Source organism: Brachyistius frenatus, unplaced genomic scaffold, assembly GCF_029030835.1.
Source record: "Brachyistius frenatus isolate BFR_SWC_R1_liver_20210118 unplaced genomic scaffold, ASM2903083v1 Contig_299, whole genome shotgun sequence".
Classification (NCBI taxonomy): domain Eukaryota; kingdom Metazoa; phylum Chordata; class Actinopteri; family Embiotocidae; genus Brachyistius; species Brachyistius frenatus.
Window position 1 is genome coordinate 356,947 of NW_027210898.1, and position 26,386 is coordinate 383,332.

At 44.3% G+C, this 26,386-nt stretch overlaps 3 protein-coding genes across 4 annotated transcripts; 2 read left to right on the plus strand and 1 right to left on the minus strand.

Annotated features, from left to right (window-relative positions):
* The first annotated feature begins 1,059 nt into the window (after positions 1–1,059).
* LOC138635252 (estrogen-related receptor gamma-like) lies at positions 1,060–5,475 on the plus strand. The gene is made up of 7 exons (XM_069722636.1): positions 1,060–1,119; positions 1,315–1,468; positions 2,898–3,014; positions 4,075–4,167; positions 4,248–4,409; positions 4,496–4,768; positions 5,229–5,475. Exons 3-7 carry the CDS (start codon positions 2,924–2,926, stop codon positions 5,465–5,467), a joined length of 858 nt encoding a protein of 285 aa, XP_069578737.1. The 5' UTR covers positions 1,060–1,119; positions 1,315–1,468; positions 2,898–2,923; the 3' UTR covers positions 5,468–5,475.
* A 3,892-nt stretch (positions 5,476–9,367) lies between these two features.
* shkbp1 (SH3KBP1 binding protein 1) lies at positions 9,368–19,724 on the minus strand. Of its 2 annotated transcripts, XM_069722656.1 has the most exons (17): positions 19,514–19,724; positions 18,773–18,826; positions 18,056–18,101; positions 17,780–17,912; positions 16,887–16,967; positions 16,589–16,759; positions 16,401–16,491; positions 16,129–16,319; positions 15,441–15,556; positions 13,908–13,995; positions 13,233–13,349; positions 12,961–13,131; positions 12,682–12,837; positions 11,881–11,977; positions 11,514–11,698; positions 11,317–11,419; positions 9,368–11,229 (listed from the first exon to the last, which is right to left on the minus strand). In XM_069722656.1, exons 1-17 carry the CDS (start codon positions 19,567–19,569, stop codon positions 10,476–10,478), a joined length of 2,610 nt encoding a protein of 869 aa, XP_069578757.1. In that variant the 5' UTR covers positions 19,570–19,724; the 3' UTR covers positions 9,368–10,475. The 2 variants fall into 2 exon arrangements, with proteins under 2 accessions (XP_069578757.1, XP_069578758.1); XM_069722657.1 differs by lacking the exons at positions 18,056–18,101; positions 18,773–18,826; positions 19,514–19,724 and having other exon boundaries at positions 17,748–17,858.
* Positions 19,725–20,780: 1,056 nt separating this feature from the next.
* LOC138635256 (P2Y purinoceptor 14) lies at positions 20,781–26,380 on the plus strand. Its single transcript, XM_069722642.1, has 2 exons — positions 20,781–21,069; positions 25,067–26,380. The coding sequence occupies exon 2, from the start codon at positions 25,069–25,071 to the stop codon at positions 26,092–26,094; it is 1,026 nt and encodes a 341-aa protein (XP_069578743.1). The 5' UTR covers positions 20,781–21,069; positions 25,067–25,068; the 3' UTR covers positions 26,095–26,380.
* The last annotated feature ends 6 nt before the right edge of the window (positions 26,381–26,386 follow it).

A 26,386-nucleotide genomic window follows, 5' to 3' on the forward strand; every position in this document is an offset into this window, starting at 1 on the left:
CGTATAAGTGCTTCATAAATAAACACTTTATTATTATCATTAATGTTTGTTTATTTTATTTGTATTCACAGATATTCATGTAGAGTCCAGACGAGACTCGGTGTGAAAGCTTCAGGCTGCGGTGGCCTACATCTGTCACTGTCCCAATCAATAGAGATGATCGGAGAAGGAGAAGAAGTCAATCCCCCTGTGATGATGCATCCTGATTGGCTGATCCTGCAGGCCCCACCCCATTCCCCCGCTCCTCTGTGATGACAGGATAAATAACTGTGCAGCCTCCTCAGAGCCTCAGAAGTCTGTCTGCCCATCATCCCTCCTCCTACTGTCTCCCACTTTTCTGCTGGTCCCTGAAGTATCAGCAGGAACTCTTTTACGCACTGAGACCTGAGCGTGTGAACGCACCGCTGAGGTTGCAGCTGTTTGTGCTGTTGTTGGATTTGTGATCTGTTCGGAGGCGCTGCAAAGATCCGGTTCAGGTCCACGATGGAGCTGAAGGACTTCAGTCACTTCCTAAATCCTCAGAGGTGTGTTCAAGACTGTCAGACAAACAGGAAGTCGTCAGCATTCCCTGCCATGTTCATGTTAATTATATTTATATATTTGATTTATATTTATTTATATTCATTTATATTTATATTCATATTGCAGAAATACTCTGAAGTCTGGTGATTGTGGAGTCGTGTCGCTGATGTGCATTGTTGTTATTATTAATATTATTATCATTATTATTATTATTGTTGTTATTATTATGACAGATGAAAGTTCTTCAGGGTGCATTGACAGTACTTTTGGTTTCAGTTCACTCGTTTCTTCCTCCTCAGCCTCCTGGACTCCTCCTCTTCCTCCTCCTCTTCTCCTGCTGATGAAGCTCAGTCTCCGCCCTCCTTCCTCCACTCCTCCCCCCTCAGCCCCTCCTTGCCCCTGGACACTACGCCCACTCTCAGCCCCTCCCACCGGGCCTTCCTCCTCCCCAGCCCTGCCTCCTCTTCCTCCCCCTCATACAGCCTCCTCTGTGGAGCCGCGGAGCCCGACTCCCCGACAGGATGTAGTTCCAGCGGCGCCGGGTCCGACGTCTCGCTGTGTTTTCTGGCGTCGCAGAATGACTCGTTCTCAGCGCAGGTGAACAACAAAGATTTATTGTGTTTATTACTATTTTCTAAAAACACACTGCAAACACACTGCAGACACACACTACAGACACACACACTGCAGACACACACTGCAGACACACACTGCAGACACACTGCAAACACACTGCAGACACACTCTGAATGAATAAGAGTTCTGGATGATGATGGATGTTTCTGTCCGCAGGTCGACTCCATCCTGAGGGCCGACTACCTCCCAGCGATCGGCGCCGTGGGGCCCAAGAGGCTGTGTCTGGTGTGTGGAGACTTGGCCTCCGGGTATCACTACGGCGTGGCGTCCTGCGAGGCCTGCAAGGCTTTCTTCAAGAGGACCATACAAGGTGAGAGGAACATGTGTGTTTTATAATTCATCCCAACACCTTAAAACATCCAAGCTTTTACTTTGGACAGGAAGTGACTTACAATCAAGATTTTAGTCTGCAGGTGATTAATGATTCTAAATTCACGGGTACAAATGTCTTTTATAGTTTAAACCATTAACTGAGTTAAAGGTAAAAAAAAAACATGAAGATTAGAGGATGTTCGACGACATCAGGTTCAACACATCCAGACTTTCTTTATCTGAGCGGCTCAAAAAAATCTAAAAGTGTCTGTCAGAGATCATCGCTACTACGACTGCTATGATCTTTCTGCTTTAGACTCTGAGCACGTTCACATAAAGAGGAGTTTGTAGCATCTGACCAATCACAGACATGGACAGGATGACTGACAGCAGAGACACATATTTTATAAACGAGGAGCAAACTATAATTTTAAAACCCTATAATGAAGTTCAACTCATAATCCGACTGAAAGCAGCTGAATGATGAAGGATGTGGAAACAATCTGCGACTGTGTGAATGTAGCCGAAGTTTAAAGACTTATAATATCCCCATGACGACCACAGGAAGATCGGACTGATCACAGGAGGATATTTGATTAAATTAATGTATTATTAAATGTATTCTCATGAACGTTTTAGTCTGTTCATTTCACCTGCAGCCTTGGAGGAGCAAATAATACATCAATATAAAATCGTTATTCAAAGCTGTAGGAAGGTTTACTGTCACATCTTATATGTGCAATGAGAAGCTCTGTGATTAATGAGTCAATCAATAACCCAGCTGATCAATAAATGCATTGATTGGTGTGTGAAGCCTTCAGCTGCTTGTTTCTCTCCTCAGCTGGATTCAGACGGCTGATTGAGAGATTAATTGGTCTCGTCTGATCATATGCATGTATTGATCTGTGAAGTATGTTGTTTACAGATTTATGGAAACCAAAAAGAGGCGTTTAATGAGCAGAATATTTCATGTTCACGTGATCGCAGCGTTGTTACGTTACTAAAAACTGAAGACTGAAACAGGGTGAAGAGAAGCTTCACTGCTCGTCAATATCCTGTTAACTCTGGAGTTCAAGCCCCAACAAACACTTGTGTGTGTGTGTGGGGGGGGGGGGTGTGTGTGTGTGTGTGTGTGTGTGTGTGTGTGTGTGTGTGTGTGTGTGTGTGTGTGTGTGTGTGTGTGTGTGTGTGTGTGTGTGTCTGGACAGCCTCTATAGATTTGTGTGTGAATGAACAGGATGACACCCAAAGTCAAACTGAATGATGTCATGATGTGAAATGATGTTGAACCAAGTATAAAATATCAATTATTAAGTATCCACATTTAAAATCTTCCATTTTATTTACAAGACAACATAATGATGTCACCGAGAACACAAAGTCACTGAATCTCTCCTCTAAGCACTTCCTGTTTTGTGGTTACCAAGGTAACATCGAGTACAGCTGCCCGGTGATGAACGAGTGTGAGATCACCAAACGACGGAGGAAAGCCTGTCAGGCTTGTCGCTTCAGGAAGTGTCTGCAGGCCGGGATGATGAGGGAAGGTACGTCCCCCCGATCCATCGATCAATCAACCGATCGATCAATCAACCGACCGATCAATCAACCGATCGATCAATCAACCGATCGATCAATCAACCGACCGAACAATCAACTGACCGATCAATCAACTGATCAATCAACTGATCAGGAGAATACGTCCTCTTCTCACTCAGAAGGCGGCGCAGGCTCTGGTCCAGGCTCTGGTCCAGGCTCTGGTCCAGGCTCTGGTCCAGGTTCTGGTCCAGGTTCTGGTCCAGGTTCTGGTCCAGGTTCTGGTCCAGGTTCTGGTCATCTCACGTCTGGACTACTGTACCTCCCTCCTGGCAGGTCTACCTGTTAGTACCATCCGACCTCTGCAGCTCATCCAGAATGCAGCAGCTCGACTTTAACCTCCAAGATTCACTCACAGTACTCCGCTCCTCCTCCTCCTCTCCTCCTCTCCTCCTCCTCCTCCTCCTCCTCCTCCTTTATCTTGAACAGTAGAACTTTAGTATCTTAAAATAGAACTTACTGATAGAACTTTGTAGTTTGGCTTTCTGGAAGAAATTGTATTTTCTTGATTCTTGTTGTTCTGGTTTTGAACCCTCATGTTGAAATGAACTTATTGTAAGTAGCTTTGGATAAAAGAGTCAGATAAATGTAATGTAATGTAACTGACCGATCAATCAACCGACCAATCAATCAATTAATGAACCGGCCAATCAACCAATCAATCTATGTAGCTATTATCTATCTATCTATCTATCTATCTATCTATCTATCTATCTATCTATCTATCTATCTATCTGTCTGTCTGTCTGTCTGTCTGTCTGTCTGTCTGTCTGTCCGTCCGTCCGTCCGTCCGTCCGTCCGTCCGTCCGTCCGTCCATCCATCCATCTATCTATCTATCTATCTATCTATCTATCTATCTATCTATCTATCTATCTATCTATCTATCTATCTATCTATCTATCTATCTATCTATCTATCTATCTATCTATCTATCTATCACAAAGACACACATAAAGAGACAAGCGAGCAGGTCTGGAGGACAGTAGGAACCAGAACTCTCTGTGTTTCAGGGGTCCGGATGGACCGCGTCCGAGGCGGCCGGCAGAAGTACCGGAGGAGGTTGGAAACTGGACTAAGTTTGTTCTGCAAGGCGCCGTCCAGCAGTGAGTCCACACAGTCCCTCTGAAGGTCAAACATCACGTTCACGCTGGACTCAGTTTACCACCTGCTGTGTGTCTTTTAGGAAACAAGGTGATCTCACACCTGGTGCTCACAGAGCCCGCCCCTCTGGCTGCCAATCAGGACGACTCAACCAATGAGGGCAGCCTGCGGACTCTGCTGACCCTCTGCGACCTCCTGAACCGAGAGCTGCTGGTTCTGATTGGCTGGGCCAAACAGATCCCAGGTACTGACGAGCACAGGCTCCGATCCGGACCGCGGCACAATTACAATGACGTGCCCGATTGACACCTCTCATCCCACTTCTGTCAGGATTCTCCGGACTCTCATTGGTCGACCAGATGTCGCTACTGCAGAGTGGCTGGATGGAGGCGCTGCTGGTGGGCGTGGCCTGGCGATCACAAGGCGGACCGGGGGAGGGGCTTGTTTTTGCCGGGAACCTGCGGTTAGACGAGTCACAGTGTCGAGCCGCGGGATTGGCCGACCTGTACCAGGCGCTGCGTCACCTGACTGCGAAATACGAGGCGATGAGGCTGAGCCCCGAAGAGGTGGTGACGATGAAGGCCATGGCGCTTGCCAATTCAGGTGAGTTCACTGTCCGTAATAACAGTAGGACATCAGAGTGTCTGTGGTGGGTTCACTGTCTGTAATTACAGTAGGACATCAGAATGTCTAAGGTGTCCTACATTTTCATTCAGGTGAATAAATGAAGTAATTTGTGTTTCTGAATTTGATGTCTTTAAAACGACGCTGTGATGTTTACAGACGTTATTAAATCAACAGGAAACAGAAAAACAGCTGCTGCTCAAACACATTGAACCTGAAACTGAAGCCAGTGGTACAAAATACTTTAGTTCATTATCTATTAATCTGCTGATTATTATTAATTATTTGGTCTCTGAAATGTAAAAAATAGAACACATGTTTACTTTGATAGGTGAGAAAAAGCATCAAATTGTCAGATTTAAGAGTTTTTGGTGGTTTTACTGAAAGAATAATGAAAGATTTGACTGATTATTCTCACTGTCCACCGTCGGTCCGCCAGACGCCGACCCGGTGGACTGCCCCGACTCGGTGCAGAGGTTCCAGGATGGGCTCCACGACGCCCTGCAGGAGTACGAGTCGGCCCGCAGGGAGCAGCACCGGGCTGGCCGCCTGCTGATGAGCCTCCCCCTGCTGCGACAGACCGCCCACCGAGCTGTGCAGACCTTCCTGCGGCTGCACCACCAGCGCCGCGTCCCGCTCCACAAACTGCTGCTGGAGATGCTCGATGCCAAAACCTGAACACTTCCTGTCTGCCGTCACATGACCAGGAGACTTTAGCAGACTTTAAAATAATCCACCGCAGTCAATTTTGGCAGAAATGGGCTTCCATATAAAAGTCTGGAGGTTTTGTTAAGTGTGACATTGGAAAATTGTCAGTTTTATTTACACAGTGAATATCATAACTAACTTCAGTACTAAAATATAGACATCAAACGCACCGGCCTGTATGATTATATTATTATCATTATTATGATGTTATTATCACAGACTCTGTTCAGACTACTTTGTTTCTTCCAGCTGCGGAGTTCTTTGGTAACCATGGTAACAGGGGCTAATCCATAAATAAGACAATGTTCGTGTTAGCTTGTTAACTTCACAACAAGCTAACAATTAAGTCCTGAAATAAATCAGACAAAAGGAGAGTAAATAAAATCAGTCGCGACGTGTCGAACTTTGTGAACTTTTCTCGACAATTTTAGATTATCAGCAGTGTTAGCGAACTAGCCTGCTGCTAGCCTCGAGAAAAAGCCTTTTCACCAAATTTTCTTGGTCAGTATTGATATTAAATCTAACAATAAATGGTTAATAATTCATTTTAAGCTTCATCGCTCACATCAACTTTTTTTTTTAATATATATGAATTAAAACTTTGTGTGGTACCTCCTGTTTGCCAGAGACAATAGTTTAAAGATATTTATTTGAAAGATCATCTCACTGTTTTTTTCTGCAGGTAGCTCTTCACGTTAAAATACGTGATTATTCAGCGTAACATGGAGCTCTTATCAGATAATACCAGTTAAATATTTATATACCTGTAAATGCTCCGTTTGACTGTTAAGTAATTACATTTTACTGACATTTCTCATATTTTTAGCTTAAAAATAGTTCAAAGTTTAAAAAACTGCTAATTTTTAGTAAATTAAAAGCTACACTGAAAGAATCCTCCAGTTTTGTTGTGTGAAGCTCATTTCTGGCCAAAAATCCTGCAGCACACGTTTTCTTTTTCATTTTGTTAGTTCTCAACATTCGTGTCACATGCAGGAGGTCAATAATCAATATTCCCTCAGTGAATCTAATGCTTGAACAAAATACCTCTTGGAGCCACACCCCCTTCAGGTAGAGACACTGTGATTGGATAATCACTGCTGGTGGGCAGAGTTTATTGAAGAATTGATTCAATGAACTGTTTATCCTTCATCATCCTCCTCAGGACACTTTCTTCCATCGGAAAGTTTAATTTAAATCTATTTTTGTAAACGAGAGCACACATATTTTTGTGTAAACTTTTCTGTTTGTTGACCTCAAAGGTGAGCTGGTTACCGTAGCAACAGCCAGGGAGGCGGAACATCTGATCTGGTTATAGTGATCGGTATGAGAATGATCCCGTGCTGGCTGTGGCTCAGCTGGTAGAGCAGGTTGCCCACCAAGCAGTAGGTTGGCAGTTCAATCCACAGCTCCCCTTGTTCACATGCCTAAGTGTCCTTGGGCACCCAGGTAGCATTCGTGAATGTGTGACTGTAATTCTGAAGGAGCGCTCAGCGTGAGTGTCTGTGAGACTGATGAGGTGATTCATTACATACATTATACAACTGGACACCATTTACATGTTAATGACTGATGGTTTGTTGTTGTGGACTTTAATGATGTCGGCTGATCATTAGAAGAAGAGGCTGCTGAGATGTTTGTTTCCAGTTAGATAAATGCTTTTGGAATAAAAGTTATGAATAATTCAAATATTTGTTTGATAAGAAACGTGGTTAATACAATCAATATCTTGTCACACAACTTTAAACGAACACAGTAGAAATATTAAAAACCTTCAACAACTGGATTTAAAAGAATTCAAGTTGAACATTAAATACACAGTTTGTTCATGCATTCATACAAACATACACAGACGCTGCATTCACAGATTGTAGGAAACATGAACCTCCTAATGAGAGGCAAAAAATAGTTCAATTAAAAATGAGTTCTGAAAGACTATAAAGTACAAATTAATGATATCAATCAACCTCATAATTTTTTGGTAGTGTTTTTTTTATTTACAAAGAAAAATAATGAAAATCCTCAAAATGTTTTTAGAGCTTCTGCAAATGATTATTTAAATATTGATTACAGTACTTGTTTTTTTTCATCTGTTAAATGTCACAAAACAATCAAATAAAAAAGAAAAGTAGCAACTTTTTATTTTACATTACTTTAACTGATTAGTTGTCTGAAAAAATGGACTGAAATTATTATTTCATAATTATTCATAGAATAATTAAGAAAGTTATAACCAATTTAGTTAGTGTAAAATTGAATAATAAACCAACCAAAAAAGTTATTTTACATAATTAGGTCATATGACTATTTATTATTGAACATATTGGGCTTCAATATGAAACAATAAGTTGATCAAAAACAAATTAATCTGCAACTGTTCTGAATGTAGAAATAAAGCTTTTGTGCAAGAAAGTCAAAATAAATCAGTTTTCAGATTTCAAATTATTTTACATCTTTGTAAACTGAATTTATTTGGCTTTTAAACAAAACAAGTAAATTTTACGTAAATTATTTAAAAAAATTTTTTTTACTAAATTCTAAATTCAGTGGTGCTGGCCTCTGGGATTATTGTGATTCCTTGTTGTTAGGACGTCCAAATTACTCATTAAAAACCTGCAGTTGATCCAAAATGCTGCAGCAAGAGTCCTGACGGGATTTAGAGATCATATTTCTCCTGTTTTAGCTTCTCTTCATCGACTTCCTGTTAATATAGAATAGAATTTAAAATTCTCTAGCTGACTTACAAAGTTCTTCATGACCGGGTTTCATCTTATCTCAGAGATCTCATAGAACCATATCATCCTGACAGAGATCTTCTCTCTCAGCCTACTTGTGGTTCCCAGAGTTTCCACCAGCAGGATGTAAATCAGAGTTTCAGTTTTCAGGCTCCCAGTTTGTGTTCAGGAGCAGAAACCCTCTCGAGCTTTAAGGTTCCACTCAAAACGTTCCTTTTTGATAAAGTTTATAGTTGGAGCTGCTCAGGTGAACCTGAACCATCCTGCAGTTCTGCTGTTATAGACCGAGGCTGCTGGGGGACCTCCCATGATGCACTGGGATTCTTTCCTCTCGCTCTTTCACTCTCTATAACTCATATCTCACCATCACATCTCATTAACTTCATGTCTGTATCTCTATGCTGTCCTTTTCTCTCTCTGCTCTTCTCTCAGCCTGTTAACAGATGCTCCGCCCACCTCTGAGCCCGGTTCTGTTAACAGATGCTCCTCCCACCTTTGATCCTGGTTCTGTTGGAGGTTTCTTCCTGTTAAAGGGAGGTTTTCTTCCCTCTGTTGGAGGTTTTTCTCCCTTAAAGAGGAGTTTTTCCCTCCTAGCTTATGTGGGAATTGATGAATTGTTGAATTGTTGAATTGTTGGTTTCTCTGTATAATATTGTAAAGTTCAGCTGTAAGGACTTTAATGCGTTAAGTGCCATGAAATAACCTGTGTTGTGATTTTGCGCTATAGAAATAAAATTTAATTGAATTGAACTAAATAATTAATTGGGTTAGGAACCGATTAAACAAAACCCAAAGAGTCCAAGTTACAAAATGTGAAGTTACAGGAGGAAGTGGCGGTGCTGCTTCATCACATCAAAGGAAGAAGATGCTGTTTTCCCGACAGTCGCTACACCTCGTTTGAAGGGTTCGTTTTCCCAATAATTTCCTTTGAAGCTTCATGGAAAGAACTTTGTCACATGTTAGTGATGAAAACTCTTCCTGCCCAGAAGTTGATGTATATATATATATAGTATACTGTGTCCTCCAAAAAGTCAGAAATCTCATACTATAGTATGTTGTCCAAAATGTCATAAAATATCACATTTTAGTGTATTATCATATATATTATATAGAACAGACACAGAAGCAGGAATAATGAATAAAAAAACTGTTTTATTGAATATAATGAAGTAGTGGAGTTGTTGGCGTTTGCATACTTTATTCTTTCCACTTGGGAAACCTACAAACCTAAAGGATCACTGATAAATATCTCCGATGGATATTAATATGTCTGTATTATGGATGTTAGGCTACATACCCACAGTCCTATATCGCTCTGTTCAAGCCACAAGACTTCAGCTCCAGTGTTCTACATGTTAAATCACTGTTTTTATTCATGGACTCTGGTGGCTTTGGCAGAAATAAATATTCCATTCTTTTTTAGACCTCCTGAAGGGTAACCCTAACCCGAGGCTTGGTCATTGATCGTTTTCTATTCGAACAAAGTTGGATGGAAGACACTCAAAACAAAACAGAATCAGAGCAGAAGCCTGATTGGCACGTTCAAGTTCGGCTGCAAGATTTCAAACGTACAAATTAAAAAAATAAAGCTTGAGTACAAAGTTGTAGTTTAAAAAAAAAAAAAACAGCCACTGATGCAGGAAGAGATGCTGCTGGTTAGAAATGAGAACACAAAGGAACCTGACCGATTCTTGGAGCTCCTCGGGTCAACGTCTGCCTCTTCATCATCTCGTCTCTGATATCAGCGTCCTGCCGCGTCCTCGCAACACTTTACGACGATAACAGAGTTACCATCAATGAGTTTCTCATTTCCAGCCGGAGGATTTTATGTGCTAAGCAAATGCGCGATGCTACATCTGTACGAAACAAGCTTTGGCTAACATTAGCAGCAAGAGATTCAGGGAAACGAGGAGTGGCTGTAAACAGTATATTCGAGGAATCGGTCAGAAAGGAAAAAAATGGTTTCAAACGTGAAGGTAAATCTGCTGACGTCAGTAAACTTCACGTAGAAACAGGGTTAGTTTAACTGAGTTTTGTTTTGCTGGTGTTTCATTTTCACACCTGACCTTAGTTAGTCGTGAACAGTCTGCGGTAACCATGGCAACAAAACTCTTCAGATGCCTACGCCCCCCTAGCTGCCTCGACATGTGACAGAAATAAGACACGTCTCTCTTCTTAGGATCGGCTGTCTGTTTTTACACCCGATGACATCTGAGCGTGTGCTGAGTCCGGTCTCAGGCAGCCAATCAGAAGCTGGTCTCGTTCATGTGTGGTTTCGGGCTGGTGGGCGGGCCAGCGGTGGTGGCTGGGCTGTCTGGACTCACGGGGCTCTCTGGGGACTCTGGGACGTTGACAGGCGATGCTGCAGCGCCAGGGCGAGGAGAGACGGGGGTCTGTGAGCGGGTGGGGCTCACTGATGTGGGGGCGGGGCTTGTTGGAGAGGTGGGCGTGGTCCTGCGCTGCGATGGAGTGGAGGGAAGCAGTGAGGAGGAGGACAGTGATGGTGTCCCGGCTGAATGGCGAGCACCAGGAGACACAGAGAAGGAGGCGGGCGTCCTGAGGTTGAATCGGGCCTCTAACTCGCTGCACACCGCTAGGCTCCGCCTCACCCCCTCCGACCCCGCCGGCACCCCGAACCCCGAGCTTACCGCTGCCTCCGACCCCTTGGCGAGCTCCTGGCAGCGCTCCACGAAGCTCCCCCTGCGAACAGAGCCCCCCTCCCGGTCCAGGTGCCTGGGGGGGCGGGGGCTAGCGATCTTGCCGGAGCCGGGAGAGGAGCTGTGGGCGGGGCTGGGGATGGCAAGGGTCTGCGGCGCGGCTCCACGTCTGGCTGAGGGGCCGGCGTCTCGGACAGGTTTGGTGAGTGGCACGGGGGGCGGAGCCTGCCGGGGAAGGCTGCCGCACAGTGAAGCAGAAGAGCCCGAAGCTCCGGCCGCTCGTCCTCCTCCTGCAGAGTGGAGGCGCTCTGTCCTGACGCCATCACTGAGCTGAGAGTGAAGGCTGCCGGGACAGGAATTAACACGGGTCAACAACAACACAGCGGTGAGTGCGGGACGTGTCCAGGATGTCACGTAGAGTCGTGTTTACCTGCAGGTGGACGCTCTCGGGGTGCTGTCAGGTGTTCTGGTCAGAGCCAGATCACACTGATCCAGCAGCTCCAGCAGCTCTTCCTCCGTCGGTCCACCCAGCGCTATGAAACAACCAATGACAGCCCACATCAATCATACACTGACCAATCATAGAGCTCTAAACATGTTCCTGCGTGTCCACATCAGGACTCTGACCTCTGATGTCGACCTTGCCGGCGATCTCCATGGCGGTGGTCAGGTCCCACATCTGGATACTGCCGTTGCCGTGGCCGCTGAACAGGTAGCGACGGGGCCGCGAGCCGATGCGACTCGAGCCCTCGCACTCATGGACCATGAAGGCAGTGATGGAGGTCCCGTCCACTGAACGCACCTCACACACCCTGAAGGGACGCCAGAGATCTGTTTAGTCTTAATAACTCTTCAAACTGACGAGAAGTATCGATGAAGTCCTCATGATCTCCTTCATGTAGTCTGGTCTACAGACACTGGTCAGGACCTGAGTAACCAGAGTAAAACACCTCAAAAGCTCATTAGAAAATCCAACTCTAACGGAGTGTCTCACCTCTTCCCGTTGGACGACAGTCTGACGTAGAGTTTATCGGTGTCCGGGACGACTCTCTGGATGAACACCTGCTGGTCGTCTCTCTCGCCGTACGGACCTGAAACCCAACAGAATCACGTTAATCCTCCGAGCAACCAAAAAAGACTACATCTTGCTCATTTTAACCACACCGCCCCAGTGTGACCTCTGCTGGACAGCAGCGGGATTACACTGAATGAGGAGCAAAATATTTCAGGATATATTATCAAGTACAAATGTCCGGTGCTTTGTATTCAACAACGAACCACAACGTCACCCACTGGTTTGTGAAGAACTTGCCCACCAATATTGGCAACCTGACTGCACCGAGGAACTGTCAATCCAAAAGTCCCGCCCCCAAAGATGTGTGATAGAGTCCTAATGTGCAATGAATGATGAATTATTTCCAGAAGGAAACACTGATCAGAGGGAGGTTTTTTTTAATGGCACCATGATGGAAACACTTACTGACTTTTTAATGGGAGTCTATGGAGACAGCCCCTAGTGGTCCTCAGTGGTACTACACTTTAAGGTAATTTACACTGCAGGGAGTCAACCTCAGTGCATCAGTTTTAGAGAAATAGGATTCACTTTTAAAAGATATTTTGATGACAAAATCATTAGAACATATCTCTATTTCTCAGAAAAGCAGAATAATCAAATTATTCAAATTTAGTTTTTTAATTCCAAACAATTAATAAAAACTGGAGGAAGAAAATTGGAACTTCCCAAGTTGGGAGAGTTCAGGATAAACCCTGGAGTTGTCAGCCTCGTGGTCGTTACCTATCTCTGTCCCGGCGCTGCAGCCTCCGTGTCCGTCGACGTCGTCCAGGCTGAGGATCTTGAAGGAGGTGAGCGGTGTTGACCCCGGCTGGGTGGAGATCATCCCTCTAAAGCGAGTCACAGTCCACGTCCGCACATGGTTGTTATCAGCACAAACTGTCCAGAAACAAACATGAACATCAGACAGGATGGAGAAGCAGAACAAACTGCTCTGATGCTGACCAACAAACGGGCGACGCTGCTCTGGTGGAAAATCGGAGAAAAGCCTCGGATTCGTACCTGAGATGAGGTGTTTCTCTGACAGCATGATCTTGGTGACGGGGCTGCGGTGGACACTGAAGGTCTGGAAGAGCTGAGGCCCCGAGCCGACCGTCTCCGGATGCTGAACGATGACTCGAACGGTCCCAGAGCTGGTCCCATACGCGATCTCGATCCAGTTCCCGCTGTCACCTGACCACACGGAACCAGTCACAGTGAATCCACTCGTATGTTTGTAACGTGCTGAACCTTTTCTGAACTTCTTAATGAAGCAGCAGCGTTTGGACCCTTACTGGTTTTAGGAGTGAGGTAGACACTGAGGGCGGTGATTGCGTCTTCGGTCGGGTCTCTGTACAGCTCCGTCACCAGCAGGTCGTTATCCTTCATCCTCAGAGGAAACTTCTGAACGTCTGACAACACATGATGACAGCAGGGATTCAAACATATTTTCATGTCTTTTTTCACAGACATCAGTGAAGCAGTGTGACGGAGTGAGGCTCCAAACACATCTTTCTATATTCCTCTACACACATCCACCTTTCTCAGAATGAGGAAGGAATAACTGACACTACTCAAACATAGCCTGGAGCAGCTCAAATTTTATGATTTTAATCTTCTCTAATTACTGTGAACTGAATATTAGTTTTAGTTTTTGACAGTGGCTGCATTTCAGAAATCATTATATTTAAACTGCTTTTTAATTGGTGATTCAGGGGTTGAAAGCCTTCACCTGTCCATTACTTACTGCCGACCGTTGACTCTCAGAGAAAGGAAAACACCGCCATGTGGAAACTATCTTCCAGGACCACATAAAGGTTTTCAGCACAGTTTACTGTTTCTCTCAATTTGCAGCAGTTTTTTTGGACTGATGTGAAGATTTGTCGTTTTTTTCAGGATGCCTTATTAATGCATGAATCATTCATCCTCTCCCATAATGCACCAGTGCTCTGAGCTGCAGAGTTTCTTACCGATGTAATAGATGGATCCGTTGTTGCAGCCCAGGATGAGGAAGGAGCCGGCCGTGTCGTAGCTGCTGATGGGAACCACATCCTGGTTCTGCAGAGGACACACAGAACATCACACACCTGACTCTAGATGTGTGTGTGTGTGTCCACAACTAAATAAATTGAGACTTTTTTTTTACCACCTCCCTGATAAAGAGTAACATGTGGTGACTTCCTGTGATAATAATCCTGCTGACATATTTGACATATAATCTGTTTTTCTTTCTGTTTTGGGGCTCAACGTGATAGACTAAAAGTGACAAATCAATTCAGAATAGACCGTCTGTCACAAAGAATACATCTGCCTTCAAAATAGGAACTTTACATGCTTTTTAAATCACATTCATTCAACACTAGTTCAGTCTCTTCCAGCTGGAAGTGGAGAAATGTTCCTCATTCCATCATAAGACCACATTTCCCATAAACCCCGGCCCTTCCTGTTGTAGCGCTTAGCTATCAGCAGTTTGTTTTGATGTTGAGAGGAGAGGGGGCGGAGCCTAATGATTAGAAATTAACACTTAGTTTTGGTCAGTTTATTCTGACATAAGACTTTATGCTGTAAAACTTTCATCAGAGATTCTATTCATGATGTTTCTGCAGAAAAATTGGATGAATTTTGCAAAATTTCAAGATCGAGAAAGATTTTTTGAATCTGAGTGAATTATTGTAATCACAAGATTTCCAGGAGGAACTGACTGAAATTTCATAATCACTTGTCTTGTTTGTAACAAAACAATTTGGGGAGGTTGTGATCTTAATCATTTCCCTGAGCTGAACTTGAGGGAGAAAAACTTGGGTTTAGTGGAGAGTCTGCAAGTCATGTGACTGGCTGGTCTGTCCAGTGACCAGCTAACCCTAACCCTAACCCTAACCCTAACCCAACCCTAACCCCTAACCCTAACCTCTAACTCTAACCCTAACCCTAACCTCTAACCCTAACTCTAACCTCTAACCTCTAACAGCTAATCCTAACCCCTAAACCTAGCTAACCCTAACCTCTAACCCCTAACCCTAACAGCTAATCCTAACCCCTAAACCTAGCTAACCCTAACCGCTACCCCTAACCGCTAACCCTAACTGCTAACCCTAACCCTAGCTAACCCTAACCTCTAACTCTAGCTCACCCTAACCTCTAACCGGCGGTCAGTAAAACCCTGTGAAGTGTGTCAGTCTGCTGGTTCAGCCACAGCGTCTCTTTTCTGACCAAAATTCATGAATATGTGACGTGTTATAGAAACATTATATTATATTATATTGACTACATGCGTAGAAGATCACTCCCTAAACAAACAGCAACATCAGCCATGTTTCAGTTTACATATTAGTGTTCTGGGACTTTATTCAGACTTGCTGTTGAAAACATGGTTCCTGCACCACCACAGGAAATCTTTCACATGTAACGTGAGGATTTAATGATATGAGCTATGAGGAGATGCTCACTCACACGGACTGGCTGATCTACTCGTCATATTTCTACATGAGCTGGTCTCCACCCACCTGCCAGTGTTTGGTGACGGCGTTCCACACTCCCACCTTCCCCGTGTGGCTGGTGGCGATCAGCTGGTTACCAACGAAGAAGAGAGCCTCGGCCGGAACATTCAGGCTGAAGACGCCTGCGGGAGAGAGACAACAGAAGGTCACAGGTCGACGGTCTGGTGGACCGACATGTTACGTAAAATACAACAATTATATAAACAACAAGCTCAGGACAGTTTATGTTGTTGACACGTCAGACTGTCTGCATCTTCCAGACACATTCTATTCTTTTTCAAAATAAGGGTGGGAAAGCTTCATCAGAACGCCCTGAATTCTAAATAAATAATCCTAACTGAATGATATTAACGGGTTATTGATTTAATGATATTAACAGATTAATGACTTCTGAATCAACATGTAGCCCACAATGTGACCGATGTCTCAGACTCAATAAAACTGCAGCGTCATATTTGGTTTTTAGTTTTTTCCGCTGAACTCTCCACGATTGGGAAGTTTATCTAACGAGTTCAAAGTTTCCTCTGCATCCGACCTGCTGCGTGAAAATGAGGTAAACAAGATCAAACAGAGGTCCGGACTCGAGGTCAGGGGTCAGCAGTACAAATTAAATGAACAGAAACCTCCTGTTTCATCTGATGAGCATCTTCAGCTGACCACCATTTTTATCGGCCTCATCAGGAAGTCGTCGTACCGATTTCGTTCCCGTTGCCATCGGGGCAGATAGCCCACAGGATGATCTCCGTCACCGAGGCAACCGCCACCATCTTGTCGTTGTCCCCCAGCGAGCCACCCATCACTTTGGCGTTGAGCGCAACTCTATCGATCATCCAGTCGAGGCGAGGGGAAGTGAAGACCTGCTGCCAGCCCGTGGACTCCTTCACCCTGAAGGAGGCGGAGCCAAGAGGATGGTTAAAGGATCAGTTCACTCAAATGTCTCAGTGGTAGGACGGACATCTTCTTCACCTGTAGCACACCACGAACTGAGTGTACGCCACGGCGATCCAGTTATGATGTCCACAGATGATCCGAACCAGACCAGAATCTGATGACTGACCTACACACACACACACACACACATTAGAAACTCTGTGTTGGTCACGTCCCTTGAATTAAAACGAACACGTTAAACTGTTGGCGTGTCGGTTGTTGACCTCCAGACGACCTCTCCTCGGCGCAGACTCGACCCAGTATCCCAGAATTCCCCAGGTTGGGCGGCATTGTGTTGCTGCGTCTAACCGGCGCTCGTTCCATCGGCCCGACTCGGCCCGCCATGAACTGTGACCCCGCCACACTGTGACGGTTCCGCCTCTTCGCCGGGTACACTGAGGACAGACATGGAGACAAAATGATAATAATAACAATGATAATAATAACAATGATGATATGTGTGTTGTGTTCAGGGGTGCTGACGGGTGGTGTTGTGTTCAGGGGTGCTGACGGGTGGTGTACCTGGTGGAGGCAGGTAGCCGTTGAACAGCACGTTTCCACAGGACGACCGGTCGAGCTCATCACACAGCTGCAGTTTACGCACTAAACAAACAAACAAAGCAGAATTAAACATCAGAATGCTTTTAGCGTGTAAATAAGGACACGTCCTCACGTGTTGGACTCTCAGGTTGAACTCAGAGGTTCTGGTTGAAGAAGGCGGACATGTTGGAGAACGGAGAACAGCATCTGATTGGTTAGTTTGGTCTTTGATCTGACTCATAACAAACAAACAGTTAATGAGCTCATTCATGTCTGCATGACTTACTGAATCACAGCACCATTGATCCTCATGTGTTTCACTGCTTCTGATTATTCTGGGATGGAGGGAACATCAAACAGCTCATGGGTTGGACTTCTTTAATTTCATTCTTTAAACTGGAACTTCATTTTTCTTTTCAGTCAGATCTCCTGAAAGTCTTTTTTATTATAAATAACAATAGAAATAACAGGAAGAAGAAGGAGGGGAAGATGAAGAAGAAGGTGGAGGAGATTGAGAAGGAGGAGATTAAGAAGAAGAAGGAGGAAGAGGAGATTAAGAAGAAGGAAGATGAAGAAGAAGGTTGAAGAGATTAAGGAGGAGGAGATTAAGAAGAAGGAGATTAAGAAGAAGGAGGAAGAGGAGATTAAGAAGAAGATGAAGAAGAGATGAAGAATAAGAAGATGAAGAAGAACCAAACTTTTACCTCTGCATGAAAAACAAAATGTCTAAATTAACACAAGACGTTTGTGTCCACAGCAGGAAATGTTTCTTATTAAAGGAGCTGCTGAATAAAACCAAGTAGGTGATGAGGTCATCATGTTCACATGTTTCTACTGTCTCACCCAGAGGAGTCATGACGTTTCTACTGTCTCACCCAGAGGAGTGATGCCATAGAACTCCGCTTCGTGCATCAGCATGCTCACGTTGATGCAGCGGGGGTGCAGCTCTTTGGTCCGCAGGAAGTTGAGGATGGGAGTGAACAGGGAAGGGTCCCTGTCGATGAAGATCTACGGAGAGGAGAGAGTCCACCACACACACACACACACACACACACACACACACACACACACACACACACACACACACACAGTGAATACAAGCAGCAGGTGTCACAACAATGTAAACACTTGAAATTTGTGTCCGTACTTACAGCTCCAGTTTCATCCTTCAGAGTCGAGATGCGACCGCTCAACAGGCTGCAGACACAAACACAACACAAACATTCTGTTACACACACGCACGCGCACGCACGCGCACACACACACACACACACACACACACACACACACACACACACACACACACACACAGAGCAGCCATGTTTCTGATGCCTGCAGGTTAACTGCAGAGCTGTAAAGTGACACAGAGCCGGACACCAGTCGTGACAGCTGAGTGACCTTTGACCTCTTTCTGCAGCAGCTGACTTTACATGCCTTGATTTAATGCTGAATACCGTCTCAGTTATCAAGCATTACAAACACACAGCAGGACGGAGGTGTTAATGGAGCTGCAGGCCATTTCATGGAGAAACACGTCCCAAATAGGTCTCAGGACTTTAGTGCAAACAAACCAAATAAACTGCTGAGAGCAACGTAGACTGAATAACGCCAAGAGCTTTTGGTTCAGATCAGGTTCATAATCTCAGTTTCCTCTCTTATATTCACACTGATAGAAATCAGTGTTTGCAGTGTTCAATTTCAGATTATTTTCTGCTTCTTTTACCATTCTTATTCATAAAAGATCCATATTTACGTTCACTAGATAAAACAACCTAAAATCAGTAGAATTTTAATGAAGTCTGGCATTGGAAATGACTAGAAGTTGGGTGCATGAGGTACACATGTCTGTCTGAGTTTTTCTGACCAACCTGGAGAAAAAGGAGTCAGGAACCCACGTGAGCGTCTGTCGGGAGGTACTGAACCTGTAAACAAATAAACAAACATGACTTTGTTTACTCGTCTTCTGGAAGTCTTGTTATCAGTCTGATTTTAGACCAACAAAAACAGCAGAAAAAAGAATGGAGTTTGGTGCGTGCTCCCTCCTCCACACCGACAGTTTATTATCAACGTAGTGAATAAGTGTTCACACGGCCTCGTCGTGTGAACACTTATTCTGATCACTGTGTTGTTCTTTGTCCATATTAAACAGATCAACGATTCACTGCTTCCATCATCGGACATGAAGCCACATCATAGGTTCACCTTTCTCCCTGTGTGCATTACATTAGTTCTGTTTGTAGCTCGACTGTTAGCTGACAAAATGCTCGTTAATTTGTTTACAGGACTAAGTTAGTTGGTTTACAGGACTAAGTTATTTGACATGAGACAACAATGACATTAAATGACGGGACGGAGGACTGCACAATGAAGCGCTGAAACCACCTTTTTACTCTTGTGAAAATGTGATAAAATCGACTGTGTGAGCAGTGAAATGTTTATTTAATAGAGAAAGTGTTTAACGTTTCGTTGAAACGTTACTCTTGAGATTTACACTCATTTAAAAACACCGGCAACCTGATGAGGACATGGATCTGTCCGACAATGGGCTCTTCTATATTAGCATTGTTCCCGGTGGCTAGCCGGGTTAGCCGCCCCCCCCTGTGCCTCACCTCTTCCCGCCGACGTTCAGGTGGATGATGTCTCCGCTCCTCGCCGTGTTAGACATCCTCTGAAGGCTTGTGACTCCGGCAGGCGCCAGAAAATAAAATTTAATCCATTTCTTGTGGATAAACTCAGTTTCCGTTCTTGTTTTTAATCCAACTTCCTGTCTCGTCCAGAGAGGCGGAGGGTCAGCGGGAAAACCCGGGAAGGATCATCGGATCACGGGTAGAGGCACAACCCGGACCGGAGGTTCCGACTGGATCAGGATTCCGCTGTAGGAGATTTTTCGACCCCCCCCCAATACTTTCGTTAAACATATTTATCGAATAATTTTGACTCTGCATCTGTGCAGATGTTAGTGTTGTTTCTCACTTCCTGCTCTCGTGTCTGACATCTTCCTCCTCACCACGGGACTCCTCTTCCTCCCATTCTCTGCAGCAAAGCCTCGTGGGCTGACCACCAAACATCCAACCTACGCAGCCACGCTGTGCTTCGCTTAACCTTTAACCTTTAACCCAGGGTTTAATACTTTGTCCAACGTGTTTATAGGTTAGGTTAGGTAGTTACTTTATTAATCCCCGAGGGGAAATTTTTAAAATTACTATCGCAACCGCATCATTTTCTAACTTTCAGAAAACATAATCAGCTTTATTGGTTTCAGTACCTCATGATATATCTTCCAGACACCTTCCTGTTAATTTACATTTCTATTTTAACGTTAAAAAAAAAAACTACAAGTGTTGCAGCATAAGTTTTAAAGTTGGTGTATTGATAGAAGTGAAGAACAATGGAAAGTGATTCAGTGAAGAAATGATGAAGTACACAAATCATTGTTGTCAAAAAACAAAAACATCTGGTTGGTGGGTTTTAAAGCATGTTTCCACCAGTGAAACAAAAAGGAGGAGGAGGAGAGAGAGAGAGGAGGAAGGAGGAGGGGGATGAGGAGGAAGAGGAGGAGGAGGGCAATAAGGGGCAAGAGGAGGATGCATAGGAGGAGGGAGAAGAGGAGGAGGAAGGAGAGGAGGCATGTGAGGCTAAAAGTGGAAACGTGGAGATAAAAAAAAGGATGAAGTGAGAAGATCAGTCTGACAGACAGGTGGACGAGCATGAGAGACAGACAGGTGGACGAACAGACAGACAGGTGGACAAGCAGGAGACATTCTGATATCTGATCATAAACATTTATCAAGTCCTCAGTATTTAAATGATGATTCAGAGTTCATGAAGCTGACAGCTGTCAGTCTAAGCGTGTGCACATGTTAACACACATGTAGAAGAACTGCAGCTTCAATGAACATAGTAATAAGAAATGATGAGAGTCAGACTGACTGTTTTATTAGGTTATGTTAGGGTTACAGCGACGTCACACGGATGCGAAGCAACATGTTTGTCCCCACGGAGACGTGATGGAGTTGAAACGGGGAGGCTCAGAGAGACGAGAGAGGAAGAGGAACTCCAGCACCGACTATCAAAACTCTCAGTCCACTTCATCTGCACACGCAGAGACATCACAGCTGAGACAACATCTGTATGGGAGCTGACTGAACAGCTGGCTGCTTGTGTGGTGAGTAAAGTAATTATTCTGTTATTTTAGTGAATGAGGACATTCAGATCCAGAACATCAGAGACAACAATACAAATAAATGATAGCGAACAAAGAGGACTGAGGACGGGAAGAACAACGACTGAAGTGAAAAAGAATTAAAATCTGAATAAAATCAGCAGAAAAAACAAATGATAGAGAAGCAATAATGTCATGGAGGACAAAAACCACAACAAACTGAAGTCATATTTAAAGAAGAGAAGAGAGTGAAGGTGAAAACCTGAAGAGAAAAATCATTTTAAAGTTACACAGTTTTATAGGTCAAAATGATCAAAGTTGTACAAAGTAAAAGTAATTTAAAAAGAAAAAGAAAAGTTCTGAGAATCAAAAATAAAATCAACATATAGTATTTATAAGTACTGATAACCTGATTACTGCTAATCACATAGAAACCAGATAATTAGAGATTTCACTGGAATTAACAGGGCTTAAAGTCAAATCAATAAAGGAGGAAATGTTTATTAATGCAGTAACATTTATATATAGGATTTATGTATGTTTTTCTTTGGGACACAAAATGTGGAAAAATGAGAAAACAAATTCATGAGAGCAAAATACAAAACCATAAGTAAGATGTGAGATGTGATCCTGTAACGATGTCGGTTTGTGATCTGCTGTAGGTTTACATGAACTATATTTAAGAACTAGCTATCATTTAAATTCTCTAATTATCTGCAAAATATTTTCTGTATAAACATTCATAAATATTAAATTAACTGTCATTGATATTAAAGAAATACTTCTTTGAGGAGCTGAAACATGACATGTTTTTTTTTTAAATTTAATTATCACTGAAATGATTCTGAACGTTTGTCATTTCCATTCTGGAGTTTATTTATTTCAACAAACGTATTATTTACATCACATATTTAAGTTGTAGCGACGTCTTCCACTTAGTGTTTCTCCAAAGAGGACAATAGTGTCTCTCAATACACTGAGTGGTTGCAGTATTCTTGTATTATTGGAACTTTTTCTCATAAAGTGACACTTTGATCCAGCCGCTGCTCGGGGAGAGAAAGAAAGAAACACACTTCTGCTTTAATTTGGACATCAACAATTCAGGGTTCAAATGAATACAACTAAACCTAAAATTGAAGTTAAATGGAGCTGCAGGACGTTCGTGTCATGCTCTGTAACGTAGAGCTGTGTGTCATCAGAAACACGGAAACCCTTTTCTTATCGAAGGATCTGAGGATGTTATCACCTCCTACAGTGTTCAAAGTGTGGAGCAACAGAGAACCACAGCAGCTCTTCTTCTGAAGGCTGAAAGTAGAAGTTGTTTAATTTCTGCAGATCAGCATCTGTAACAAAATCCAAAATACACGAGTGATCTTTGAGAAACAGTCCCGAGGCCTCAGCAGTGAGTTTAAGATTCAGAGTAGATATAAACTATCCGTAAAACATCCATAGATAAATAAAGAATCGTTGAAAAAAATGTGAAAAGGTTGTTTCTTTTACATGTGAATTAAAAGCAACAAGACGATGGTCTGAAGGTACGAGGCTGCAGCGAGTCTCAGCAGAACATCTATGATATTTTTTACCTATTTTTTTGGGCTACTTTACGTTCATGCTTCTTGTTAAGTCCAGAGCCTCGTCAGTCCTGACACGTTCAAAAAGCTTTAATTTCTCGTCACAGTCGATGTAACTTGTGGACCTGCGGTGCCTCTGAACCGACCGGTTGGTCAAAGAATGCTGTCGTAGTCACGGATTGTTCAGTGAGCATGAATCTTTGTCTAAAAGAAGACACGGCCAGCCAAAGTTTAGCGCTACCAGCTCACCGTCCGCTATAACTTTCCACTTTGAGGGTCTGAATCCTTCTTTCATTCCCGGGTGCAGCTCTAGTTTTGGTCTCCAGTCAGATGAACTTTTAGGTTGCTGCTCTAACGGTAGTTTAGTGAAATGAAAAACTCCAAACTTCCACTCTCCATAACTGCACATGGTAATGTTGCAATCCAATATTTCAGCACACGTAACATTGAGAGGCTGTTTCCTTCACTGTAAAATACTGATGAGAAATACGAAGTGAGATGGTTCCAGTACCAACGGTTTTTTTGGTCAAATGTCACACAGATGTCGTTTGAATGTGTATTTTTTGTTGTTTTTTGGACCTGTGTGATGATCACCTGCAGAAACAATCAGCAGGATTTCAACTGCTGCTAAAAATAAGTGAAACAAAAGGCAGCCGGCTGTCGTCCTCAGTGGGTAAATGTCCTGTTTTCATAGGGTGGATGAAGGTTTGTGTTGGGCTGCGATGAATCAAGGGACGAGGGAAGTGTGTGTGTGAAGAGCAGGAGATTTATTTGTGCACGTGGTCGAGTGTAAACAGAGCTGCTGCTCAGTTTAGCAACATTAAACAGATGGAAGCAGCATCACAGACTCCTGGGTCGTTAAGCAACACTAAAGACGACGTACAGAGTCAACAGGAGTCTGACTGTCGGTCCCTACTGAGCTGCTCAGAGACTCACAGCACTGCCATGCAGCAACATATAAGTATTTTGAGTTTGTCATGACTGAGCTGACAATCGCTGAACTGCTGTTCAGAGCGCAGAGTGACGTCGAGGAGAGATGAAGGTTTGCAGAATAATCTCTTGGTTAGATGTTTGTTACTGACGAGGAAACAACCTTCATTCACTTCCTTCATGTTGTCTTTAGTCTCAACAAACTCACCATCACAAACACAAGGGTCCACTTTTGACACTACGACTCAACCATCAATGTCATGCTGCAACCCTGCTGTGAGTCTGCAGCATGACATTGATGGTTATTATACCACATTCACACAAGTGCTATTAGCAGTGTTGTAAAAATGTAACAGACATTGTTGTATCTGAAATTGTTGTCCCCAATTGTTTTCCCCCAATTGTTTTCCCCGAGTCCGTTGATAGAAGCAGTCTTTAGGCAGTTACCGGTCTTAGTTGATTTTTATTAAGCGTAGTTGACAAGACATCCTGCATAGCATACAAGACATCTTGGAGAGCCCAACATCAACCTGAGGTGTCTTTGTTGGAGTCTGACTTCCCCCTTTCCTTTCCGGCACATACACTTATACTATAGGAAGAGATGTTACCTACGTTGTGGCGGGAACATTTGCATAGTATGTTTGTCTCAGTACTTTTCCACTGTCCTCCGTTTGAACCACATCCCCCTTTTGATCTGATAGTGAGTTGCACCCTACTGTGACCCCGATGTGATAAGTTCCTGCATAAGCAATGTGTTCTACAATGCTTACAGTCAGTATGTATTTTGTGCTTCTGTGCTAGGATATGTTTACAACAATACAACACATATATATATATATATATATCATATCATATTACTTACACATAGGTTGTACCATCACTACCAATCCCAAGGTGTAGAGAAAAGGCTGTGTATGTAAATGTGAGTGATACTGCTTGGCCAAACCAAAAGGTCACAGTAGGAGGTCTGCAACCTGTGGGGTCACATACTGTTGTTCTTTGAGGCATTATCAGATGGCTGTCTGGAGGACTCCAGGGGGCGAAGGAAGACAACCCAAATTATATTGTATTAGCATACAACATATGAGCCCTCATATGCACTAAGCAGATCTATATTCCACAACATACATTTTCACCAGCATGAGGCTCATCTCACCGACATGTCAGACACCTGAAGCGCAGAAAGCAAAGCTGATCCCATCACCATCTTCTACGCTACTCATCGGGGGTGCAGCAGCATGCTAACATTAGCATCCTTACTGCTTTCAGTACTCTCTACCTGTGTCAACATTTTAAAAAAAAGCTGACAATTCTGGGTTTCATCAGTTTGAGGTCCAGGTTTGTCCATTGATAACGTAGCTGTAGCTGTTCTTACCTGGAGTAACAGTAAAAGACAGCAATGTGAACAGCTCCCCCTGGTGGAGAAAACAAACTGCACCAGAGTGTGTCTTATGATCAACGTGGTACGTATTCACACTGTTGTTTTTTTGTATTTCCAGGGATGGATCCCTTCAACTCCACCCGCCTCCCCACCAACCAATCAGATTTCAGCAGCATTTTCACCCACCAGCTCCTCCCCCCACTCTACTTTGTCATCTGTGTGGTGGGCGTGGCTTTGAATGGGGTGGCTGCATGGATCTTCTTCAGAGTGCCAGGTGACTGTGGTCTGGTTGTCTACCTGAAGAACATGGTGGTGGCCGACCTCCTCATGTTGTCCACCTTCCCCTTCAGGGTGGCGGCTCAGCTGGGCCTCGGCGGCTGGCGCCTCCACGTGATCATCTGCCGTTACACCGCCGTGCTCTTCTACTCCTCCATGTACGTGGGGATCCTGTTCATGGGCTTCATCAGCCTCGAGCGCTACGTCAAGATCGTCCACCATGCCTCCTCCTCCTGCAGGTCTAGGCTGGGCGGGACCTCCTCGCTGCACCTCCTGCAGAGCCCCGGCTTCGCCCGGGTGCTGGCACTGCTCACCTGGAGCCTCCTCCTCCTCGGCGTCCTGCCGAATGCGGTGCTAACGAGCCGTCTGGCCGACGAGCAGAGCTCCCGGCACTGCATGCAGCTGAAGACACCGCTGGGCGTGCAGTGGCACCGGGTGTCCACCTTCGTCAGCGTGTCCCTGTTCTGGGTGACGCTGCCGGTCCTCGCCTTCTGCTACGCCTCCATTGCCCGCCGCGTCTACCAGTCGTACCGCCGCGTGCGCTGTGACAACAGCGACGTGTGCCGGAAGTCCAACCGCAGCATCTTCAGCATCCTGGCGGTGTTCTTCATCTGCTTCGTGCCATACCACGTCTGCCGCGTGCCGTACACTCTGAGCCAGATGCCGGCGTCGGGTTTTGGCCGGGACGCCTGCTTCCTGCTGTTCCAGGTGAAGGAGGGGACGCTTTTCCTGTCGGCACTCAACGTGTGCCTTGATCCCGTCATCTACTTCCTGATGTGCCGAACCTTCAGAGAGTCGCTGCTGAGAAAACTGTCGGGAAGAGAGAGGAGGAGATCCCTGAGCAGTGGCCAGAGTCTGAGCAAGATCTAGGAGTGAGGAGATAAGGAGAGGAGGAGAGGAGGAGATCCCTGAGCACCGACCTAGAGACAAAGAGAGGAAACAAAGAGGACAGAAAAGAGAAAAGGAAAACATTTTAAACCCAAAACGATCATTGATGAAACCACCTGACCTCCACCTACCTGATCCAGAGCTTTCAGCTGTGCTGCACAGCCTTCATCATCAAATGATGAGTTTGATCGGTTGCCATGGAAACCTTGGGTAGTTCTTCACTGAGATAGTTTTGTCATCGGTGAAAGTGAATTTGATGAGAAGAAGTGTTTGA